The following is a 20,621-nucleotide window of genomic DNA, read 5'->3' as shown; positions in this document are numbered from 1 at the left end:
CAACAATAGAAGACACAGTCTTAGTCCACATATTTTTTTGCTGTTACCTTTGTTATATCTATAATTATATATCATTTAACCAAAAGGAAACAAAAATTTCTTCTAAAGTCTATACCACATCTCTGTTTTTAGTCTCTGATGTATCACCACCTTGTGATACATCCACTATCAGATAATAAAAAGTGTAGCCAAGTAACACATGAGAATAAACTATGTCTAGGATCATTTCAAATTTGGTTAAGTGGACAGGTGTCAGCCATTACTTGTCCCCCCATGCAGAAGTGGCTTATGCAAGTTGGTATGAAGAGCTGATAATTATATTTGGCATGTGCAGTTGATCAACAAGGCCTCCTCACAACTCAGTTCTGCCATCTGTAAAATGGAGGCAGTGTTGTCTTTCCACTTCTTAAAGGAAACTTAAACTTCAAAGCACATGATGAAAAACTGCCTGAGATGACATGCCTGGCAATTTAGATACCAACAGCATGGCTTTTGACTGGAAATTTAAACATCTACTTAGAACCAATGAAGGCTGGAAATGAAAGAACAAAGCTTTCACTAAAAACTTACAGGTATCCAAGGCTCACAGCCTTTTGTATACAAGCAACAAACAATTCTTGGTTTTCATAGATTAAAATATTTTAAAATATTGTCTAGCAAAATTAATTCCAAAGAATCTTGAAAATACTAGATTTTTTAATTAAAAAAATACAAATAGACCTTCAAGAGAAAAACAACCTTCTCTCTTCCTTTTTATAGGAAGTCTATTTACAGAGCAGCAATACTTCTATCCAAATACTTAAAACAAAAAGAAGCTGCATGCTACTCATTCTTAGCTTTTTAGACCTTAAGACACAGAAGACTCATGAAATTACTAACACCTATTAGAAGTATTAAACTCTGTTACTGGTATCAATAATTAAATTTACAATCAATATTAACTGTGGACTGAAGTGAAAGAGACAGAAGATACTTGGAGATAAACAGAGAAGTTAAAGACAAAAAAAATTTGAGAGCACCACATTAGATGGTGGGGAGGGGAAAAAGAGTATCAGTTTGATATTTTTTCTGTTACTCAGTTGCTAGAAGCAGGTTAAAAAAAAATCAAAAAAAGAAAACACAAATTCTACGAAGTTATGAATGACAATTCTACCTATATTAACTAGAATCATAATCCAGAATGTCTCAGATTTACTATATTGGCAGCTCTATTTCAAATGCAAAACCCAAGTAACTTTAAGACTTTTCATAAATTGCAGTTCAGAGACATCCATCTTGAAATTTCAACTCAGCCAGCTCACAGACCTAGAATTAGTCCTTCACCAGATTGTGTCAACATAGCCCTCAAAATGCCTCAAGTTCAGACAAGGTCATTTAGAACCCAAGTGGAAGGCAATTTGGGAAGGAGGGGGCTACACAGGGAGTGTCCTGTACAGCACAGGGCTGTTTGTAAAAGCTGCTGAAGATAAAAGTGCCAATCTGCCTTTCTTTTGACTTTTGATATAAAGTAAAAAGTAAAATGGCAGCCTTTTATGACATTTTAATTCTATTCCCCCTTTCTACCATCTCCATTAAAACATTTTCCTCCTCTCTTTTGTGCTATCCAAGATTAAAAAGTCATTTATTGCAATAAAGGGATTTAGTGATTTGGGAGTAACTTTTATATACTGTACACCCTGTAGACACCCTGAAACTATGTTAATAATTTTCTTCCTATTAATTGTCTCATCAACCCACAGCTGGCTATGCTTTTTATTTCATTATGTTATTCATCAATCTAAAATAGAACTATAACAGAAAAAGAAATTGGAATGGAGCAATTTCAATATTTCAAAACAGATGCAAATCAACACTAGAGATGCTACACAGCATATTTTTATTGAGACAATTCTATACATGTTTGAAAAATGAACTTGTAATAAACTCATATCCTGTGAAGATATGTTTTTCTTTCCATCTTATGAGCTAATTATGCCAACACAACATAACGTTTTCCTAAATGCCTTATAAACTGACCCAGTTACTCAGAAAGTATTATTTTTAAATTGATGTGATAGATGCAAACTGGAACGTTCGGATTTCAATTCTGGCACCAATTCCCAGATCCCCTTCCCAAGTAATTTAAGGACTTCCTCCCGATAGTTTTTCATATTCTTTTAACTGACATTTTATCTTTATACAGTATCTCAGCAGAATGAACATGCACTAAAACAATGACAGCCCTTCTCTGGCTGTCATCTCTCATTCTGGCAAAGACAGATGTCTTACACTGGCTTATGCCAATAATAGAGCCGACAAAAAACAACAGAGACTACCTGCCTCTGATGTAAAGGCACCAATTCACATTTGTGACACTCATTTGTCAATTAACAGATTTCTTCCATTGTTGACACATGGGACTTAAAAGATGTGGGCTAGAATGTGATGAATTAAAAAAGACAGATGAGTAAGCTATGAGCTGCAAAGTAATACTATAATGTGCTTTAGATAGGAATATCAACTGACACCCCTGACAGGCCATACAAGGTTTTATTTCATTTTGCTCTGTATCTAGGCTTCATACTTTGTCTTCTTTGTTCTCTTTTCATCAAGCTCCTAACATCTCATTCTGACAGCCAGAGACATTTAAGGCACTTTCGTTTCAAATGCAAGTTAGCATACTTGATTTGTCATTAAAATGCAAAACGATTGCCATTGCAGGTAAATGTAGGTATGCTTAAAAGGTTGTATCTGAAAAGTAAAAGCTGAAAACCGTTTCTGGCTGCTTTGCTTAACTCTTTCACAAGCCTCAGAGTTTTTACAAGGCAAGTGTTACTGTGCTGTAATAGAAGTGTAGCAGCACCTGCAGTTTGATTCAGGGTACATTTTAGTATATTTAAATAACATAAAATCCTAAAGATATAATGTCAAGCATAGAGAGGCACTGTCAAGTTTGCACATGGATCCTTAGCACAACTCACACAAGAATTTGAAAAGAGTCTATCATGTAAAGCTTTACATCATAAAGCTTTACATAGGGTCAAAGCTCTCTACTACATAGACACCAATGAGGAAAAGAGGGGGAGAGTTGTTTACTCTTTTTAATACACTAGTTATGGTTGGATTAGCTGAAATCACCAGAGAGGGAATTTCAACAGCAATTTGCTTTCTATTCCAATGCTCACTTTAAGAGTGATGAGGATCTTAACATAAATAATTAATTAAATAAATAAATACGTACATACATAAACTGCTCTGTAGCAAAAGACAAGGACAGATTTTAAAATTTTGCAGAGAAAGAGACCTGCACAGGATGGGCATAAGTAACACTTAGCTTTCTACATAATATGCACAGATGTGAATGCACTCTGTAACATGAATAAGGTTATTTCTAGTCAATGAGATAGATTTGAACATCAAGAACCTCATTTGTGTTCAGCATACAAAATCTCGTGAAAGGAAATATCTATTATTTTCTGCAAGTGGTTTGAAAAGCAGAATATAATTTAATTGAGCAAATCTCTTGACTCAGAGGTTAAGTTCAGAAACATCCTAAGTTTGTACCTACATATCTTTTTTGCAGACTTTCTTTGGTTTTTTTACTAGGGAAAAGAGAGGTGTGAATAAGGTTTTACTTCACTCACTTGGGTGCAGAAATCTTTTTCCCTAGTTTTGTTTTCCCCCTAAGAATGAGAATTGTATGGAAATACACAGTCATGGAATCACAGAGAAAACCCGATTTAGATTATGACATCACAGTACATTGAATATAAGGTAGAGAACCTGAAACATTTGATCTTCTGTGTATAGAATGAAGCTTATTGATCATTTCTGAAGCTATTCTGCCTACTAAGGTGCATCTGTTATAATATAGGAATTATTTATTCGTTTCATATTATAGGATAGTAATAGGCTATGCTGTAAATACAAATATCAACTTTACAACTAACAGCTGTCTTGATGGGTTTCTAGTACTACGATTGCTACCCACACTAGTCTTAAATCCTTCCAGTGCACTTATGTCCCCACACAGAAAGAAAATAGGGGGGAAAAAAAAAAGTGCAAGATTACCTTAAAGCTGACTTCACCATTTCACTAGGTTTTAAAATACTAGGACTACAGCAACTTAGACTTTCATATGCTATACTAAAACACACAAAGAAACACTTGCCCATTCACTTTTAGCTCAATACAGACATTTGTTCTTTCTTCCTCCACTGACAAATTACTAGGAAGTGAGACAAAATCTACAGTAATGCATTAGTGCATCCTTAATTTTAGAAAATTCTTTTCTTCTGCTCAATCACTTAAATGCAGGTGAACCTCTTGTTTCAAACCACCTCTGGCTGCAGAGTCTATAATTCAGCCACAAAGTAGTGGCCCAAATTAAATGGGTTGAGATAGATTCTCATTAGAGGTATGTCCAAATTTCAAAAACCCTTTTATTAGTGGTAGTAAGAGACTATTTGATATGACTTATTGAAAAGGAAGCCAAAGAACTGACAGTGAAAGAAACTGAACTGCCCTCTGACATTCCTCACTTAGACTGGCAGACAATTTACTAATTGTGCACCTGGTAGAACTAGAACCAATACTGCACATGAACAGAGCTAACGGCTGGCTCCCATTATAAGCAACACAGGGAACAAAAGAGAGACCACTGGCAAGAAAGCAGGAACCTCATGTTGCACCTGTACCCAAATCTCTCAGCAGCACCTTCAGCAGCCTTCTGCTGATTTAAGAAGATGAAGGCAGTGGGGAGAAAATGCAGCATAGAGTGAGGGAAGAAAGTAAACTGGACACGTACGCAGTCTCTCGCTTAGTTGGCTTCGTTTCCATTCCTAGAAAATACAGTACTTGACTATTTTTCCCACAGCAATTCCAGTATAATCACCTTCAGATATGACCGTTTCTGTGCTATTCCAAAGCACTTTGCTGTCCAAGATACAGAGTGTATTAAGTGCAAGATAATAGGTAGAAAGTGTTCAGATCCTTGAGCAGCTGTGATTTGAACATTCACACACTGGACTGTCAAATTATCTTAACATAACTATGTTGGAAGCAGAGCACAAATATTCAATATACTGTTAATCCTTGGCCTGTCTAGAACATTTTTCCTTCGGCCTTTAAGTGCTTTAGAATAATCACTACCCTTTATCACTTAAGTAACTAGGTCAACTATGGTAAGTTTTTCTCGTCCCTTCAACTAAAATGTTGAACGTCCTGAGAGCCTAAAATACAGCATCCTCATCCAGTGCTTTTGTGGCCACATGGCCTTGAAGAGTCATGGCACTTCAGTAAGTCTTGGACCTCACACATCTCAAATGGTTCAAGGACAGTTCTGCTGCATTTCCTTGCACTTTAAGAGACTTTACGCTCAAGAGACTGAATGTTTTTTGCAAGCAACCTCTAAGTAATATGTTTCTTCCTTCAAAGCTATAAGTGAAAAGGTTATCATTGACAAAGTCCTACCACAAGTGCTGAATCAAAGTAGAAAAATACTTGAGCATCATCCCCAAGTTTATACAGATTAGAAATATAATTCATATACCATACTTATATATAAAGGAAATATGCATACGTCATAAAGATCTTTATTTATAAGATGTTATTTTTTGTGTGGGTATGTGTGTGTCTCTGTGTGTGCATTAAATGCCAGTAAGCTGTCAGCAGCAGCCAACACACACTATGCTGTCTATGAAAAAAAAATGAGCTGCCCTTGTGCATACATCCAAGCATTACTATCTGCCAATACAGCTCATATACCAACCGCAGAGGAAAAACAGCAGACACTTAAGCACCTGAAGAGAACTATGGGCCCAATCTGCAAGAGCCTATCAACCTCCCTGACTTTTGGACAAATTAACATTAGATATTAACCCCCTAACATTAGATATTTTGCATCTCTTACTTGTGTTCTTTTAAAACTTATTTCTACCACTGTAGTCTCTCACCATTGCAAGGTTTCCTACAAACATGAGCAGTGAGAATGGCTGTATTATACAAAGAACATTCACCACTTCCATTTATAGACTCAGCAGATAAATTAAATTAAAAAGGCAAAATAAAATATTAAGAAAGGAAATAATCTTCCAGCTCTACCAGTGAGCAACTCACTCAGGTAAGCATCATCAAAAGGGAAGACCAGGAGAAAGAAAACAAAAATATAAATAAAAATTATAAAACATCACATAATTGCATGCATCAGTTCATGGGTAAAGCCTGCAACTGAGCTATAACACTGCATTAACCATGACCCTAAAGACAGTATAATTATTGTATAGCGTGTCTGGCTTGACATGTTGAATCCAGAGCCTGAGAGAAATACGTGGCCCCTTTGCACTTCCATGCTCCTCACGCTCGCATGAGATAAGGGTTTGGGACAGTCTTTTTAATCTGAAAAATCAGCGCCAGGATAATTTATGTAAAGATGATTTATGTAAAATGCAAGATCTCAAAAATGGCACAAACCATGCAAGACCACATAAAACAAACAAGTGATGCATAAACAGAAGCTCCAATAAGTATTTTCCTGCCAAATGCAAAGTAGCTTCTTGTAATATGACCACCAGCAGGTTTGTTGAACACTGGAGGACTGAGGCCCTCCTTAGTGATTTGAATCAGCAAAACTAGTCAAGTTCTTTACATCTGAAACTGTATGCTGAGAATCTTTTATATTGCATTAAGGTGAGAAGAAGATACCTTTCAACAAAACAGAGAGGAAAAGACAGAGACAATAATTCCAGGGTTAATGCAGGATCTTCCCTTCAGCCAAGCTCCTTGTCCTCACACAACAGTTATTTCTGCAGTCCTTGGCTCTGTTTCACCACAGCAATGATGAGGAAATACTGTTTTAGAGTGAGAGAGATTAAGGAAGTCAGAAAGTAATAATGATCCATCTGATTACTGTACTTAACACATGCTTTTTATCATGCCTTTTTCTTTAACCCCTGATACTCTTGAAAAAAAGTACTTCTCAGACTTAAAATCCAGATAATCATGGACTATGCAGAAGCAGTCACCAAGACATTATTTTCAATCTACTGACATTCTTTAAAAACCAAAACAAGTACATCAAACTATTTCTCTTCCAAATGCCAATACTTTACATAGACTGTGATAGTCTTCCATTTATTAACTGATATTCTCTCAATCTAACATAGATTCCTACTGTTCAGAACAGAATTCAACACAAAAACTGATTTTAGTTTAAGACTTTTCATAAGAGGAGTTGGATTGACTGTGCCAGAGAATTAAGTGCTCTGGGTACCCAAAGAACAACTGCAGATTGTGTAGATTTAGCATCCAACATCACTTCAATCTCAGATCAAGAAAAAGCAGTTCACTCCCTACACATTCAAACATGAAGAAAATTATGTGATGCAAATACCAGTTCACTGGGAAATGCTCTGCCTTTGTCAAAAGGTTTTACCAACAGCCTTGAGTCAATGGACATTTAATATTAAACCCTATCTCTGTTCAAGTCAGAGTTTGTCACTCATCTTTGTTCAGAAGTACAGATTTCATCTTTACTCATAATTGCAACAGACCTTTCTACATGGATTTCCCCAAAAAAACAACTTTCACCAACCAGCATAGCAATATTCACCAGCTATAATTAAGGATGTAACAATCAAAGCTCACAAACTTATTTTACTTAATGTCAAATTGTGCTGTTTGTTTAATTCTTTTACCAGACTTCAAGCCCTAGCAATCCTCTCAAGAATTCTCCAGTACCCAATATGAACCTACACTGTCCCTCCCCTAAGCCAAAGGCTCAGGGAAAAAGTTTTTGCCCAATTCTACCACGTGATACACCGTCAAGACAACTCCTTTCACAATGTTAAGCCTTCCTGAGGAAAGCAGAACAGAAAACAATCCTGTGTTCTGACCTGTCAGGTACTGTAAATCAAGGGATAATGGCCAGCACGAGGGTCAGAGGTATATATACAACAGTGTTTTCACAGTCTGTTAGTGACTATGTGGCCGTAAAAAGTCAAGCAAGGATCAATGGACAAAAAGACAGGCTGCTGGGACTAAAGATGATAACAGCCACCCGTATTGAAATACAACTATTTATATTACTTATTATTTACATATTACTGAGTTTGGAAAAATAACTTTTCCATTAACAAGTACAACTTACATCCATGGTATAGCATGCTGAAATCAGTGAGATATTTAAGTGCATACCATAACCCATTAATTCGATATTTTTAACAATAGTCATTGACTGGTCCTCTTCGTATCAACAATAAACCAATGACCAGAATTAAGCCACAGCAGGAAAAACAAGTCACAAGAACATACACAGATAATGCTTTGTAGTGGCAAATATTCTATAATCACATTTAAAGCTGACAAAACAACAGAACATAGGCATGGTTGTTGCATGTGAGACAAGGTGCATCCTAATAGTTTTAGTATTTACCAAGTTTTAAGGTGGGGGAAAAAAATTCTCCTTATACATTATCCAGATCACATCTGGTTCCTGTTGAAATGCCACTTTTTAAAAAGTGGGGGCATAGTGGGAGGGAAAAGGAAGGGAAAAGAAAGGAAGGAGTAGATTTAGTTTTGATGTCCATCAACTACCCAAAGTAGAGTTAATAGCAGAAGTTTGTAATTGTTTTTGTAACTGGTAATGCACTCCTTCTAGTTTTCCAATAGTTACACATCTATAAAACTTTATCTTATACAACTTCCTAGGTATTACCCATGCAGAAAGAACCCGTCAACATATTTGTCTTCAGTCTATCTAGTACAACAACAAGTTCTTTCAGTAGAAAGATAATTACACATACAGTAGTCCACAGTGATTAATAAGCATGTAAGACTTCAACAGAAAGAGTATTATATCTGTAAATAATTGCAATGATTCCTCATGTATAAATATTTAATTCAGCAAAATTATTCCAGGAACTGAATTGCTTCTAAAGACTGACCACCCTTAGCAGTGTTACTGTACACGTATTTTTAGACATCCATAACATTTCAACATTATTTTAAAAACAGCATCTTGTGTTTATTGTAGGACATCCCTTTAAGGCTAAACTTTGCGTACCCCCCTCAAACTACACACCTACTCATTTGAACTTGATACATTTACTGCAATAGTAGAAGAAAAATTACCAAGAATTTATAAATTTCAAATTGCTTAGCCATGGAAAACATTATCTCTCTGCTGAAGTCTCTCTATACAATTCCATTTTCCTTCAAACAGTAAACAATATCCAGTATAAAATTTACAAACATTTGTAAATTATTGTTTTCATAAAGAAAGAAATCTCAACTACTACTCAACATTTTTCTTAAAAGAGCAACACAAAATCTTCAGTACTTAAACATATAGAATCTCCTTTCACATAGTAAACTGTCGTCATGCTTGAAAGAAAATAAAAAACAAGGAGAGTGAAACAGATTAACTCCATAGCTCTAATACACTTATTTCAGACAAGATACTATAAATCATCTTGAAACAAAGCAGGCAATTATAATGTGCACAAATGTTATGATATTATGCATCCCTACTGGTCCAGTGGTTTAAATTATTGAAACTGATGGTTGAACAAGGGCATACTGTTTCAACACACTTAGATTCCTTGAACAATTCTTCCTTCAGCTAGCCAGTGCTCTGCAGATCTCTGACATCAATAAACACATAGATAAATGTTTCTTAGATAATTCAGGCCACATCTAAGGGGATTAAAATATATGTCCAAAATTTCTCTAGCAGTATCTTTTGTAAAGGATCACACAGGTTTTTCTCCTTTCAATACTGGAAGAAGCATTTAAAATTAAAGTACATACATCTTCCTTCAAAGCATTCAGTGAGGACCAAGCTGCTCCTTTCTCCTAGTAACCACTACCCCATATTTCAATCCTCTTCACCTCAGTGTAAGGGAAACAGTAGTGAGAGCCACAAGACAGAATCATTTCAAAACACAATCAGCTATTTGTAAACATTCTTTCCTGCAGAAAATCTGCAACTGTTAGTTGCAGGAAAAAGCAGCACGTAAGGTAAATCAATTAGCTTGCTAATTTCTCACCCTCATTCATTTAGCTCTACACTGTATTTGTCGTAATTGACTATAATTATGTTAATTACCAACTCCAGCATAATTACTATATTTATTGTCATTGAGCACACTATGTACCCAAAGCAAAGCTGGCATTTGTTGGGCATCAAAAAAATAAATAAATAAAACCACACAACTGTCGGGAGGGGTTTCTCTAAAAACAGGCTGATATACCTTCAGCAAATGAAAGGGCAAAAGAGATTTCATGCAATGCTAGTTTGAAAGCATCAGTTCATTAAGGATATTAATTTTCTGATAACTACACATTTAAGCATGACACACTGGAGCAGTATCTACAGGATTTAGCAATTATTAATGCGTGACAGTTTCAAATGCTAAGTGAATCAATTAAACAGCAGCATTCACAATTTGAGAAGAGATAACTGCTTCATAACTGCCTAAGACTACAATTTTCACATGACAAAAAAGGGCCATTCAGGCTCCTTCAAAACCTGACAGGTCAAGAAAGAAGTTTGAAACAAAAGCACCTTATAACCATCATCTCTCCTCTTTACTTGTCAGATCAACTTTGCTAGTGTCTCCGCTGAAATGGCATCACCATGCCAGCTGCCACAAGGTGATTTTTCATGTCTTGTCAAAGAAATCTTTTATTCTATTTGCTCTGCATTAACATGTTACATTTATTGATCAAGCCCTTTCTGCAGCCACAGCAGGGCACTGTGCTCTTATGCCTAAGGGGGCTTTGATGTCCTGGTGACATTCTAGACCGAATAATGCACATACTAAATGGATTTAATGCAGAAATGTGTTTGTGCATGACAGCTACATTAATAACAGCCCCTCATACTGATAAATATGCAATTGCTGCGATTAAGAGTTACCCAATTATGGTGAAAATATTTTTCTACCTTATAAATAAAACCATCAAAAAGTTTTAACAATAATGCACTTCCTTCAACATTTTAAAGTGCTATAAAGACGAGTCTAAAGGCTTTAAAAATATGTCATGCTTTGTTTTGAATTCTGGCTTTTATTTCCATCTCTCTTTTGTTGTTCATCTTCCTGTTCTGCATGTCTTACTGCTGCACAGACCGGGAAGGTGGTTAGAAAAAAAAAAAAAAAAAAGCCTTTCTTTCACATCCTCAACTTACAAAGAAGAACATGCCCTGTAAAAACTGAAGCCCATTTTCAGGTTGCCACTTGCATGTTCCCCCAGGCAAAAAAACAGGAGGCAGAAGAGAGAAAAAACAATACCTAGTCCACAGAGAAGATACTACAAAGCCTCAGCCTCACAAAAGTCATGGAGGAACATTCCAGACTAGGACTGAAGTTCAAGGGAATGTTTTCATACATGCACCTTCTTCATCAGACAGTGGAAATTATGCACAAGCACATACTGTGCAAATTATTCAAGCTCCTAGCAGAAATAATCTGCACCCTAGAGAGAGGGAAGAGATATTTGTATCTCCATGAGCTCAATTATTGGATTAATCCTTCCTCATTGGCCAAGATTAAAGATTCACTCTCCCTTTCACCTCAAAGCTTAGACTGAGAAGAAATCACTGTAAGAAAAAGGAAAATAACTCACATGTTTAAAACTACTGAGGATAAAATCACAAGATGGACTTCTCATGAACTGAACTGTCGATGTCATTTATAAAAGCATGGCACTGCTTGTACAAAACCACTGACATCTGTTATTCAAGCTCTGGAGTACATTTAGCCTTTAATGTGAAAGGAAAAAGATTGAACAAAGTCATCTAGGACAAGTAAAAAAAAGCTTTGAACAAGTTGTGGGTTGTCTGGGGTTTTTTTTTCTTCACACAAGATAGCATGCATCTAAACTAAAAATCTCAAGATTAGTTTAGATGCACACAAGATGGATCTAAACTAAAATCTCTGTATTTCATCCAAATGTCTACTCCCTACCTCTATTACATCCTTCCTACTCACTTACTGCTTTCTTTCCTTCACCAATGATTATTACTTACCTTGTTCTTTTTTAAATGAAATCTTTAACTTTCTATGATCAACAATAGTTTTTCATTCCACCTGAAATCCTTTACAAAGTCTCCAGGTAACGCTAACCCTCACACATCAGTGTCTCTTCTTCCCATAGTCTATCCCTTCACAAAATGAGAAGAGGGGAATGTTTTCCACATATTATGAAAGAACTCTGTTACTAGGGAAGGCTATCAAATACAGTTGCCATGAGAGGATCGGAAGCAGATTTCCAAAGCAAAACATCTCTGCTCCTGAAACATGCCTTATTGAAAATACACAGTGTAAACAGTTCATTTCTAAAACAGCTGAAAATCACTATGAAATCAAAAGAGCTGCTACAACTCGGGCCATATGACATCAATAAAGCTGCAGAATCACAGCATAATTTAGGTTGGAAGGAGCATCTAGAAATCATCTAGTCCAATTCCCTGCTCAGAAAAGGGGGATTTCAAAAGTTAGATCAGGTGGCTTGGAGTTTTGTCCAGTCACATTTTAAATATCACCCAGGGTGGAGATTCCACAGCCTCTCTAGGCACCTCTTCCACTCAATCTTCCCTGAGGTGGCTGGAAATTCCCTTGCTGCAGCTGTGACAACTGCTTCTTGTTCTTTTGCTGGTCATCTGACAAGAGTTTGGCTCCATCTTCTTCACACCCCCGCCCTTGGCCCCAAAAGGAAACAAAAGATATTAGAAAGTACTCAAACAAAATCAGTGTAATGAAAATGGCACGAGAAGAAATAAGTCACAAGTGGACTACAGTTGTCTGGGATTGAAGGATTTCCACCAGCCAGAGACACAAGCAGGAGGCCATCCAGTGGCACCACATCCTGCCGATTACAGCCACCATCTTTTAAGGATACACACATTTTTCCCTTTGCCTCACACACAACAAATTGCTGTTACTCCTCTCCTTTCCAAAGTTCCCTTGTACCTTTCACCTCTTTCTTTCCTTTCCCTCCCAGGGAAAAGGGGAGATGTGTAACCACTGCAACTGGTAACAGTCACTTCGACCAGCAGCAGAAAGAGCTGGATCCATGTACTGCTCAGGGTAATCCAGGAGAGACACTAGCTCTTGGAAAAAAGCAAACAAGAAAGACACAAAAGCAACTGTTTGTGATTATGGATCAAGTGCTGTTATTAAATATACCACATCTGATGCAAAGACAATTAAGCAGCCCCCAACTTTTATTAAAGAAAGAGGAAGGAGTTTTAGCCTGGGAAAAAACTCTGAAGTCAGGGGAAAAAATGGTGGGAAATGTACACTTCCCTCTGTATTAAACTGCCTGTTCAAAAGAACTAATGACAACTCTCCCTTCCTCTGTTATATGGAAACATCCCAAGCAAAAAGAAAATAACCAGGGAAATCTGACTAACAAAACCATCACACGTAAGAACATTTGATTTTCTTTTTTCCTTTCAAAAAAATACACAAACTCTCATCCAATGATAAATCAAATTATAATGAAACCTAACATCCTTACTGCAAATAACTACAGTGCTAGCAAAACACAGTATTCTTTTCATCTTTTCCTATATTTTCATCACCTTCATTCAACTCACACCTTTACCAAGAGACAGTAAGTTGTACTGAAAAAATCAAACTCCTTTAAATGAGGATTTAATTAAATGAACATTAATTGTAGGCATTGTTGCCTCACTGAAAACAACATATTAAACTTTTCAAATTAAGCATTTACTGATAAAAATCATAAAACTTATCACTACACTACAACACTGCTAGATTTTTAAGCAATAATACCTGTTTAAAGAAGATGTCACTGCTTACACTTGTTTCAACAGCTGCCCAAGACATTATTCTATATTCACATTCATTTCAGGTTATGACATTTATTCTGTATCTTATCTGACTTTCTCAACAATATGCAGGTACAGGGCTTATATATGAGTGCAGACCAGTGTGAACAGCTACTGTACCATAAATACTTCACTCTTAGTTTCTATATGCTTAGTAAATCTAAGCACTACTCAAATGACAAACCCTTACTGCTCTCATCCCATTTATTGTCAGCTTCCCAAAGGAAAAAAAAAAAATCCACTTCTCCCCTTTCCCAAATCTGATTTCTTGTCTTAAAATACTTTTACAGATTTACAACTACAACTTCTCCTACATCATAAGCTGATTGCTCTTTCCTAAACCTCAATAAAACCAAATTATATCCCTTCTGAAAAACAGGCTATGTGTTTTGAGTAGAGAAGAAAAGAAGGAAAGAAAACACAGGTTTCAGAAATACATCACCAATTGTACTCTCCATGAAAATATGATCAGAGTTTTAAAGTGGTACTTTACATCCAAATTTAATGTTATTATTTTACTTTATGAAATGAAACAAATTCAGAGAACTGTTCTTCAAATCACACATAAACTAAAAGAATCAAACACTTTTTTTTCCCAGAAATGTAAAGAAGGAGCAGTCTTGTCAACATGTTAAATCTTAATATACATACAGACCTTGAATTACCTTCATGACAAAAGCAAAAAAAAATTACCATTTTATCCCCTCCCCCAGCAAAACTCTTTTCTGATTCCAATATCCAACGGTACAGAGTCATAGGATAAGACAACAACAATCCACAGATTTAGCGTCTCCTTTGCTCAGCTACCTCTTACATGTATGATTCAGTCTTTCAGAGTTGGCAGAGGCTCAGAAGAACATTTATGAGTGTTAAGTAAGTTAAGATCAACGGTTGTTTCTTCTAGGAAAACAAGGCATCAGCACATTACTTTTTGTATTACTCTTCACAAGCAGACTGTGAGCTTACCCCCAATAAAACAAAAGGAAAATGAGTTGAGTCCAACCCTACCCTCACAAACCTATTTTTTTATTAAACAGACAATTGCATTCAAATTCTTTCTCCATACTTACCCACATTTTTCAACCTGAAAGATACTCTGCTGAACCTCAGCAGGCTCTCTTATAAGGATTAAACTAAATGGGGTGCTGTAGTAGCTCACAGCAATACTGCAGAAGTCTAAACCAATCCATATATTAAAATACTTAGAAGGAATTACAAATTCTAACTGCGCTTAGCTTTAGCACTTAACTACACAGATGCACAAAAATAAAATCATAGAACAAAACACATCATCTGGGAAAAGAGCATTATAAAGCATTTATAGTAATAACCAGAAATCTATAAATAAAATTTTTAGAAAGAGAGAGAAGCACATACTTACTTGTGTTTTGGTTAAGGAAAATTCACTTTTGATCCCATTCTTCACTTCTTCAGGTAACAACGCTTATTTTCCAATTTAAGTAGAGAACTAAGCATAAGCTTCTCAATGGGCATCATTTATTTTAACACATATTCGTTTTCCAGACTCACCTGGTTATTTGTGCTCCAAGTGCGGGAGAAAACGAGACAAACATTACTTATAAAACAGTGTCGTCCACTTGATAACAATTAAATGTACCCGACACACATTTTTCTACTTTGAAAAAAAAAACCAGTCTCTTTTAGGAGTTGGAATTCCACACTGCACTTAATAATCTATATACTGCCACATACCTTAACAAGTTGAAGCTAAGATCTAGCCTTTTTGCCATGTGTCCATATTTCCTTCCTAGGAATTCTGGAATTTCTTCACAGTCCTGACTAATGTAGGACACCTGAGAAACAGAAGTAAGAAGGAAACATTTAATGAGTAGATTTAGTTCCCTGTCCAGATTCTGTCTCATTGATAAAAATGATAACGTGCAATACAATGACTTGGCATTACAGCTTTAAACTATATAAGTTTTACAGCTCTAAAATCTATCACACAAACTCATTTTCCTATTGATACCATCAACTTAATATTTATCACATCTATAGTCTCTATGTACATTTTGTCTCTTTCCAGGTAAAAATACTTTGATTAAATATACCACATTTCTTCTATTACACTGTTAATACTTTGACCTAATGTTACTTCACATTACCATTCTGACATGCTCCAGAAGAAATTTGTTTGAAGGATCAGAAGCCATCCAAAGGATCTTCCAGTTTGGCCCTTCATATACAACAAGCAAAGGTTGCTTTCTAAATTTAGGTGCAGAAATACCTCAGCAGTGTACAGTCAGTCCAATCTAACCATTTCCTGAGAAGATTATTACTCCCAGTAACACACTAGGGATAGAGCAAGAAGGCTGCCCATGGCCATGAAAATGAGGCATGCAGCTTCTTTTCAGACAGCCATGAAAATCTTAAAGATTTCTGGCTTCTCATTACCCCTCATCTATGTGTACTCTTTTTCATACCAGCCCATCTAACTCATCTTTAGCAAACACAGGAAGAATTAGTGGTAGCACAAAAACCAGTCTACTCAGATCCTGTTTGTTTTTATTTGTTTTTAGTCAGGATTAAGTGAGTTGATAGTATTTCCAGAAGAACACAAAAAGTAAAGCAGCTAAATTTTTTTCTATTATTTCTGCTGTACTGTTTTAGAAGTCATTGGTTTGATTTCTTCAAAGAAATCCCACAAAGCTTTTCAAAACTATTGTCAAGAATTCTATACATCTATATTGGTTCATCCTTTCTGTACTCAAAATACTGACATTTCAGATTTTCTGCTGCAGAAATCTTAGTTTCCCTTAGTGACCAACTAGCAAGTTAAGCACCATGTTAGGCCACTATCTATACAACACTGTTATTATCCACTTGTTTAATTATAAAGTCAATTTCAATACCAATTCCACTAGTCTAAAATATGCTGGATGAAAAACATGCAAAAAAAATCCATCAAAATTGTTTTGATAGTATTCCACCTTCTGTTAAAACAGAGACTCCTCTGCAGAGCAGACTGACAGTATGTACTTCTGCAAGTCATCCTGATCTCCTACGCTCTAAAAATGATTGCATCTGATAATACTATATGGCGTTCCATTTAATTCATTTTGTTCAATAACTTCAACAGATAAAGCTGACAACAGTGAAATAATTTTTATGAGCAGAAAACAGGTAGCTTGAAGCTCAGTTTAACAACTTCTTCCCCTTGTTAAATCAGACCAGCTCTTGCAATATATTCTGTTACCAGACATACACACAACTCGAGCAAATATAAGAACAAAAGGGAAAGGAACTGTTTTGGGTAGTTGGCATCCTAATGGTTTGGATATAACAGAAAATGCTTTGCAGAATTTATTGAATTAAATATGTCAGGGTTTTCCTCCAGTTTATGTCTAAGATAATCACAATGCATTTTACAACAAACACAAAGGTATACACAAAAGAACCATGTCATTCTTCACTGAATGGTAGATTTCTTTCAATTAATGCTTGCAAACCCTTTTAAAGACCTCACATTAACAGCTTAATACTTTGGATTAAGCATTTGGTTCAATGTAACGTGTTGAAACAGAAATGACTAAAATATGATGCCTATTAACATTGGGAGGACAAGACTACCTTGAGGAGCTACAAATACAGCAAGAGCACAGACCCTCACTTGGCCTTTCACCCAGGGAGGAATGGCTGAGACTCTCGCCTGCAGTGTGTGTACACTGCTTCAGAAACTTACCTGGACATCACAGCCCTATCCATGGGAATAGAAATTGAAGAAAAAGATTCATACAAATGTCATTTAGAGCACACAGGAGACAAAGTACATAAAATGTTTCAAAGGTTCAGCCTTTGAACAGTTACAATATGCAAATATATTTACACAACTAGTGCAAACAGATTATTCACAGGCATATTTGCAGATGACATATTGTTATCATGGCCTTTCAATGCTGAGGCCTTGTAAAGGCATTTTACTTCCAGAGTCCACTTCAGCACACTCATAGTACAATGCTAACATAAAACAAGATGTCAGTAGACAGAAGAAAGAAGAACATTTCTTCATTTTAATTGCTTCAGTTCAAAATAATTTACTCAGGAAACAATAAAATGTACATAATTCAGTATTCTTCCCTTTGCTTCCATTTCAAATATCCCCAAAATGATTATGAGCTTTCAAGTATATATCCAGAGACATCACCACAGAGATGAGAGCAAGCATACTTTTCCCAACACTCCAGCTCTTTGGCTGCAAGGCACATCAGTAACAGCAGATTCCACAGATTTTCCTATACCAGTCACAGACCATAACACAGGATTAAAAACTGGATGTAGAGGTTTCTGTGGCGTAATTCTCCAACTCAGATATACTGAAGGTTGGTCAGTCAGTTATTACTGGTGGCCCATTCAATACCCCACCAAAACATTCAGAGTTTCCCACAAAGGCCAGCACCAGATAGGCTATGGAGGCCTGAGATATTCTTGCAGACTCTTCAACACACTGTATTCACGAAAAATATATGTTGTTACAAAATATTTAAACATAAGTTAACTATCAACACCAGTTTCACCCCTCTTCTGCTTTAGTTTCAGAGGGTATCACTATTTAGTCTCTGTGATCATTCTATAATAATACTGTAATCTTAATAACCCATAGAGTAATGTCTTTATTAAGGAATGTCACCAAAAAGGTCACGTATGAACTCTCAATACTGCATATTCTCTCCCATTGAAGGGAATTATATCTGGAGAATATTTCCAGTCAGCTGAGCATCACATTTTACTCTATGCTGATAGAAGATTGTATGCTGGGAATATAGCCAGATTAAGGGGCTCAAGGCATGCTCAAGGGAAGAAGGCAGCATGTCACTCAGTGCCAGGGTGCACCACAGAGACCACAGAAACTGTTTCCTGCAGCAGCAGCTTCAAAATTAGCCAATTAATTGCCTTCATATCACACACATATTTACATGAATTCCACACAGAAATAATGACCAGATTAAACAAGCAATTAGACGCTGGTTTAATGGCAAACCATTTTCACAAACAAGACAAGCTTCCTTCTCCTTGGGGGGGGGGGGGGGGGGGGGGGGGGTGTGGAATATTCTAACTTTAGTCACAGGTTCATCACTAATGTCATCAACTTTCAGAAAGGATTTTTTTTAGTAGCCATACAAAGCGCTGGGTAAAAGTCAGCAGGATGTGTTATATTTCCCAACTTCTCTTTAACCAAACCGAAACATACAGAGGCGGTTTCAGGAGGAACAACACTTAGCAGATTTCACTCCTCTTTCAGCTCATTCCCGCGGCCCCCCCGGCCGGACCGAGCAAGCGCCGTTCCGAGCCGAGCACATCCCGCTGGGAGCGCGCTGCGCGGGAGCCTCGGGGGCGCGCCCGCCGCACGTGAGCGGCACACGGCAGCGGCGCAGGGAGCGCAGCCCTGCCCCGGCCCGCCGCTCCGTTACCCGCCGGCGGTGGGAGCGCACCCCCGAGCCGCGGGACTCGGAGCGCATCCCCCGGACCGCTCCTCAGCCCTTTCCCTTCGGCGGCCTCGGGACAGCGCTGCGGCGACAGAGGCGATACCTGCGCGGCGTCCCGTGGCGCGGTGCGGCTGGAAACTAAACCCGGCTCCGTGCGCGTCCGCCGGCCCCACCGACCGGGAGCGGCACCGGCAGAGAGGCGGCAGCCGGCGCGGAGCTGGATCAGCCGCTCCCAGTGCCGGGGGCGGGGACGCGCCGGCCGGGGCGAGCTGCCCGCGGCAGGTGGGGCCGCGGCCGGCCGGCCTTGCGGGCCGCGGACACCTACCTGTGCTCCGCTCACCACGACCCCTGCCATGCTGCGGGCTGGCCGCGCCGGAGGCTCCGCGGGGCCGGGCCGGGCCGCTGCCTGGCAGAGTCAGCTGACGCGGGCGGAAGCGCGGCCGGGCCGGGGGCGGCGGCAGCGCGGAGCTCCCGCCGCCTCCTGCGGCAGGGCCGAGGGCGCAGCGGCTGAGAGCCTGAGGCCGGCGTGGCCCGAGGGCTGCGTGTCCAGGGCACGGCCATCCTTGTCCGGCGGCCGCCCCGCTGCGACATCCTACCTGGAACGCGAGCCCAAAGCGACTGCCGCGCCTCACAGAATCCGCTCGGTTGGAAAAGACCTTTTAGACCATCCAGTGCAACCTAGGACCGAACACCACCACGCTAACTAGACCATGGCATGAAGTGTTTCAGTGTTTCCACGTTCAGTGTTTCCTTAACACCTCTTGGGACGGTGACTCCATCACCTTCCTGGGCAGCCCATTCTTATGTTGAATCCCTTTCTATGAAGAAAGTCCTCCAAATGTCCAGCCGAAATCTCCCCTGGCCCAGCTTGAGGTGCATCCTGTCAGAAGCTATCTGAGGGAAGAGACCGACCTCCACCTTTGTAAACCCTCCCTTAAGCTGCCCCCACCCTTACTCCAAGCCTTCTCCGGGCTAAACAACCCCAGCTCCCTCAGCTGCTCCTCATAAGACTTGTGCTCCAGACCCTCCGCCAGCTTCTCTGCCCTTCCCAGCGCCGGGGCAGCACCATGTGCTGGGCTGTAACGGTGCCGGAATAGCCATGGGAGGAAGAGATGGAAATAGCCAATCTGTGACACTGACAGAGGAATCACGCCTTGGATTTCAGTTCCCATAAGGCGCTAGATTACTTTGAACATTATCTGTACTGACTTTCCACCTACTAAGCAGCTCATTAATTTGTGGCGTAAAGCATAACTTGCTTTTGAAGAGATGTATGTCACTGGTAAAGCAATGCCTTCAGGAAAAAAATCCAAAAACATGCTATCTCCAGGAAAGGTCCACAT

General features: G+C 38.4%; 1 protein-coding gene across 3 annotated transcripts in view; it reads right to left on the bottom strand.

Annotated features, from left to right (window-relative positions):
- The window catches only part of LRMDA (leucine rich melanocyte differentiation associated), a 612,262-nt gene extending 592,524 nt beyond the window's left edge, over nt 1–19,738 (bottom strand). Inside the window, exons 1-2 of one of the 3 annotated variants that reach the window (XR_008432036.1) lie at nt 15,548–15,622; nt 6,682–6,827 (exon numbers count right to left, since the gene is read on the bottom strand). Coding sequence is in view for 1 of the 3 variants with exons in the window: in XM_053948993.1 (XP_053804968.1) it covers nt 15,548–15,648; nt 19,604–19,633 (131 nt within the window). In the remaining 2 variants the exon portion in view is untranslated. Of the gene's footprint in view, nt 1–6,681; nt 6,828–15,547; nt 15,649–19,603 lie in introns of those variants that run through there. The other 2 variants (XM_053948993.1, XR_008432035.1) reach the window with 2 other exon arrangements.
- Between the last annotated feature and the right edge of the window lie 883 nt (nt 19,739–20,621).

This window comes from Vidua chalybeata, chromosome 8 (genome assembly GCF_026979565.1).
Source record: "Vidua chalybeata isolate OUT-0048 chromosome 8, bVidCha1 merged haplotype, whole genome shotgun sequence".
Classification (NCBI taxonomy): Eukaryota; Metazoa; Chordata; class Aves; order Passeriformes; family Viduidae; genus Vidua; species Vidua chalybeata.
Note: the sequence above shows the minus strand (reverse complement) of the source record. Positions and strands in the feature narration are given on the sequence as shown.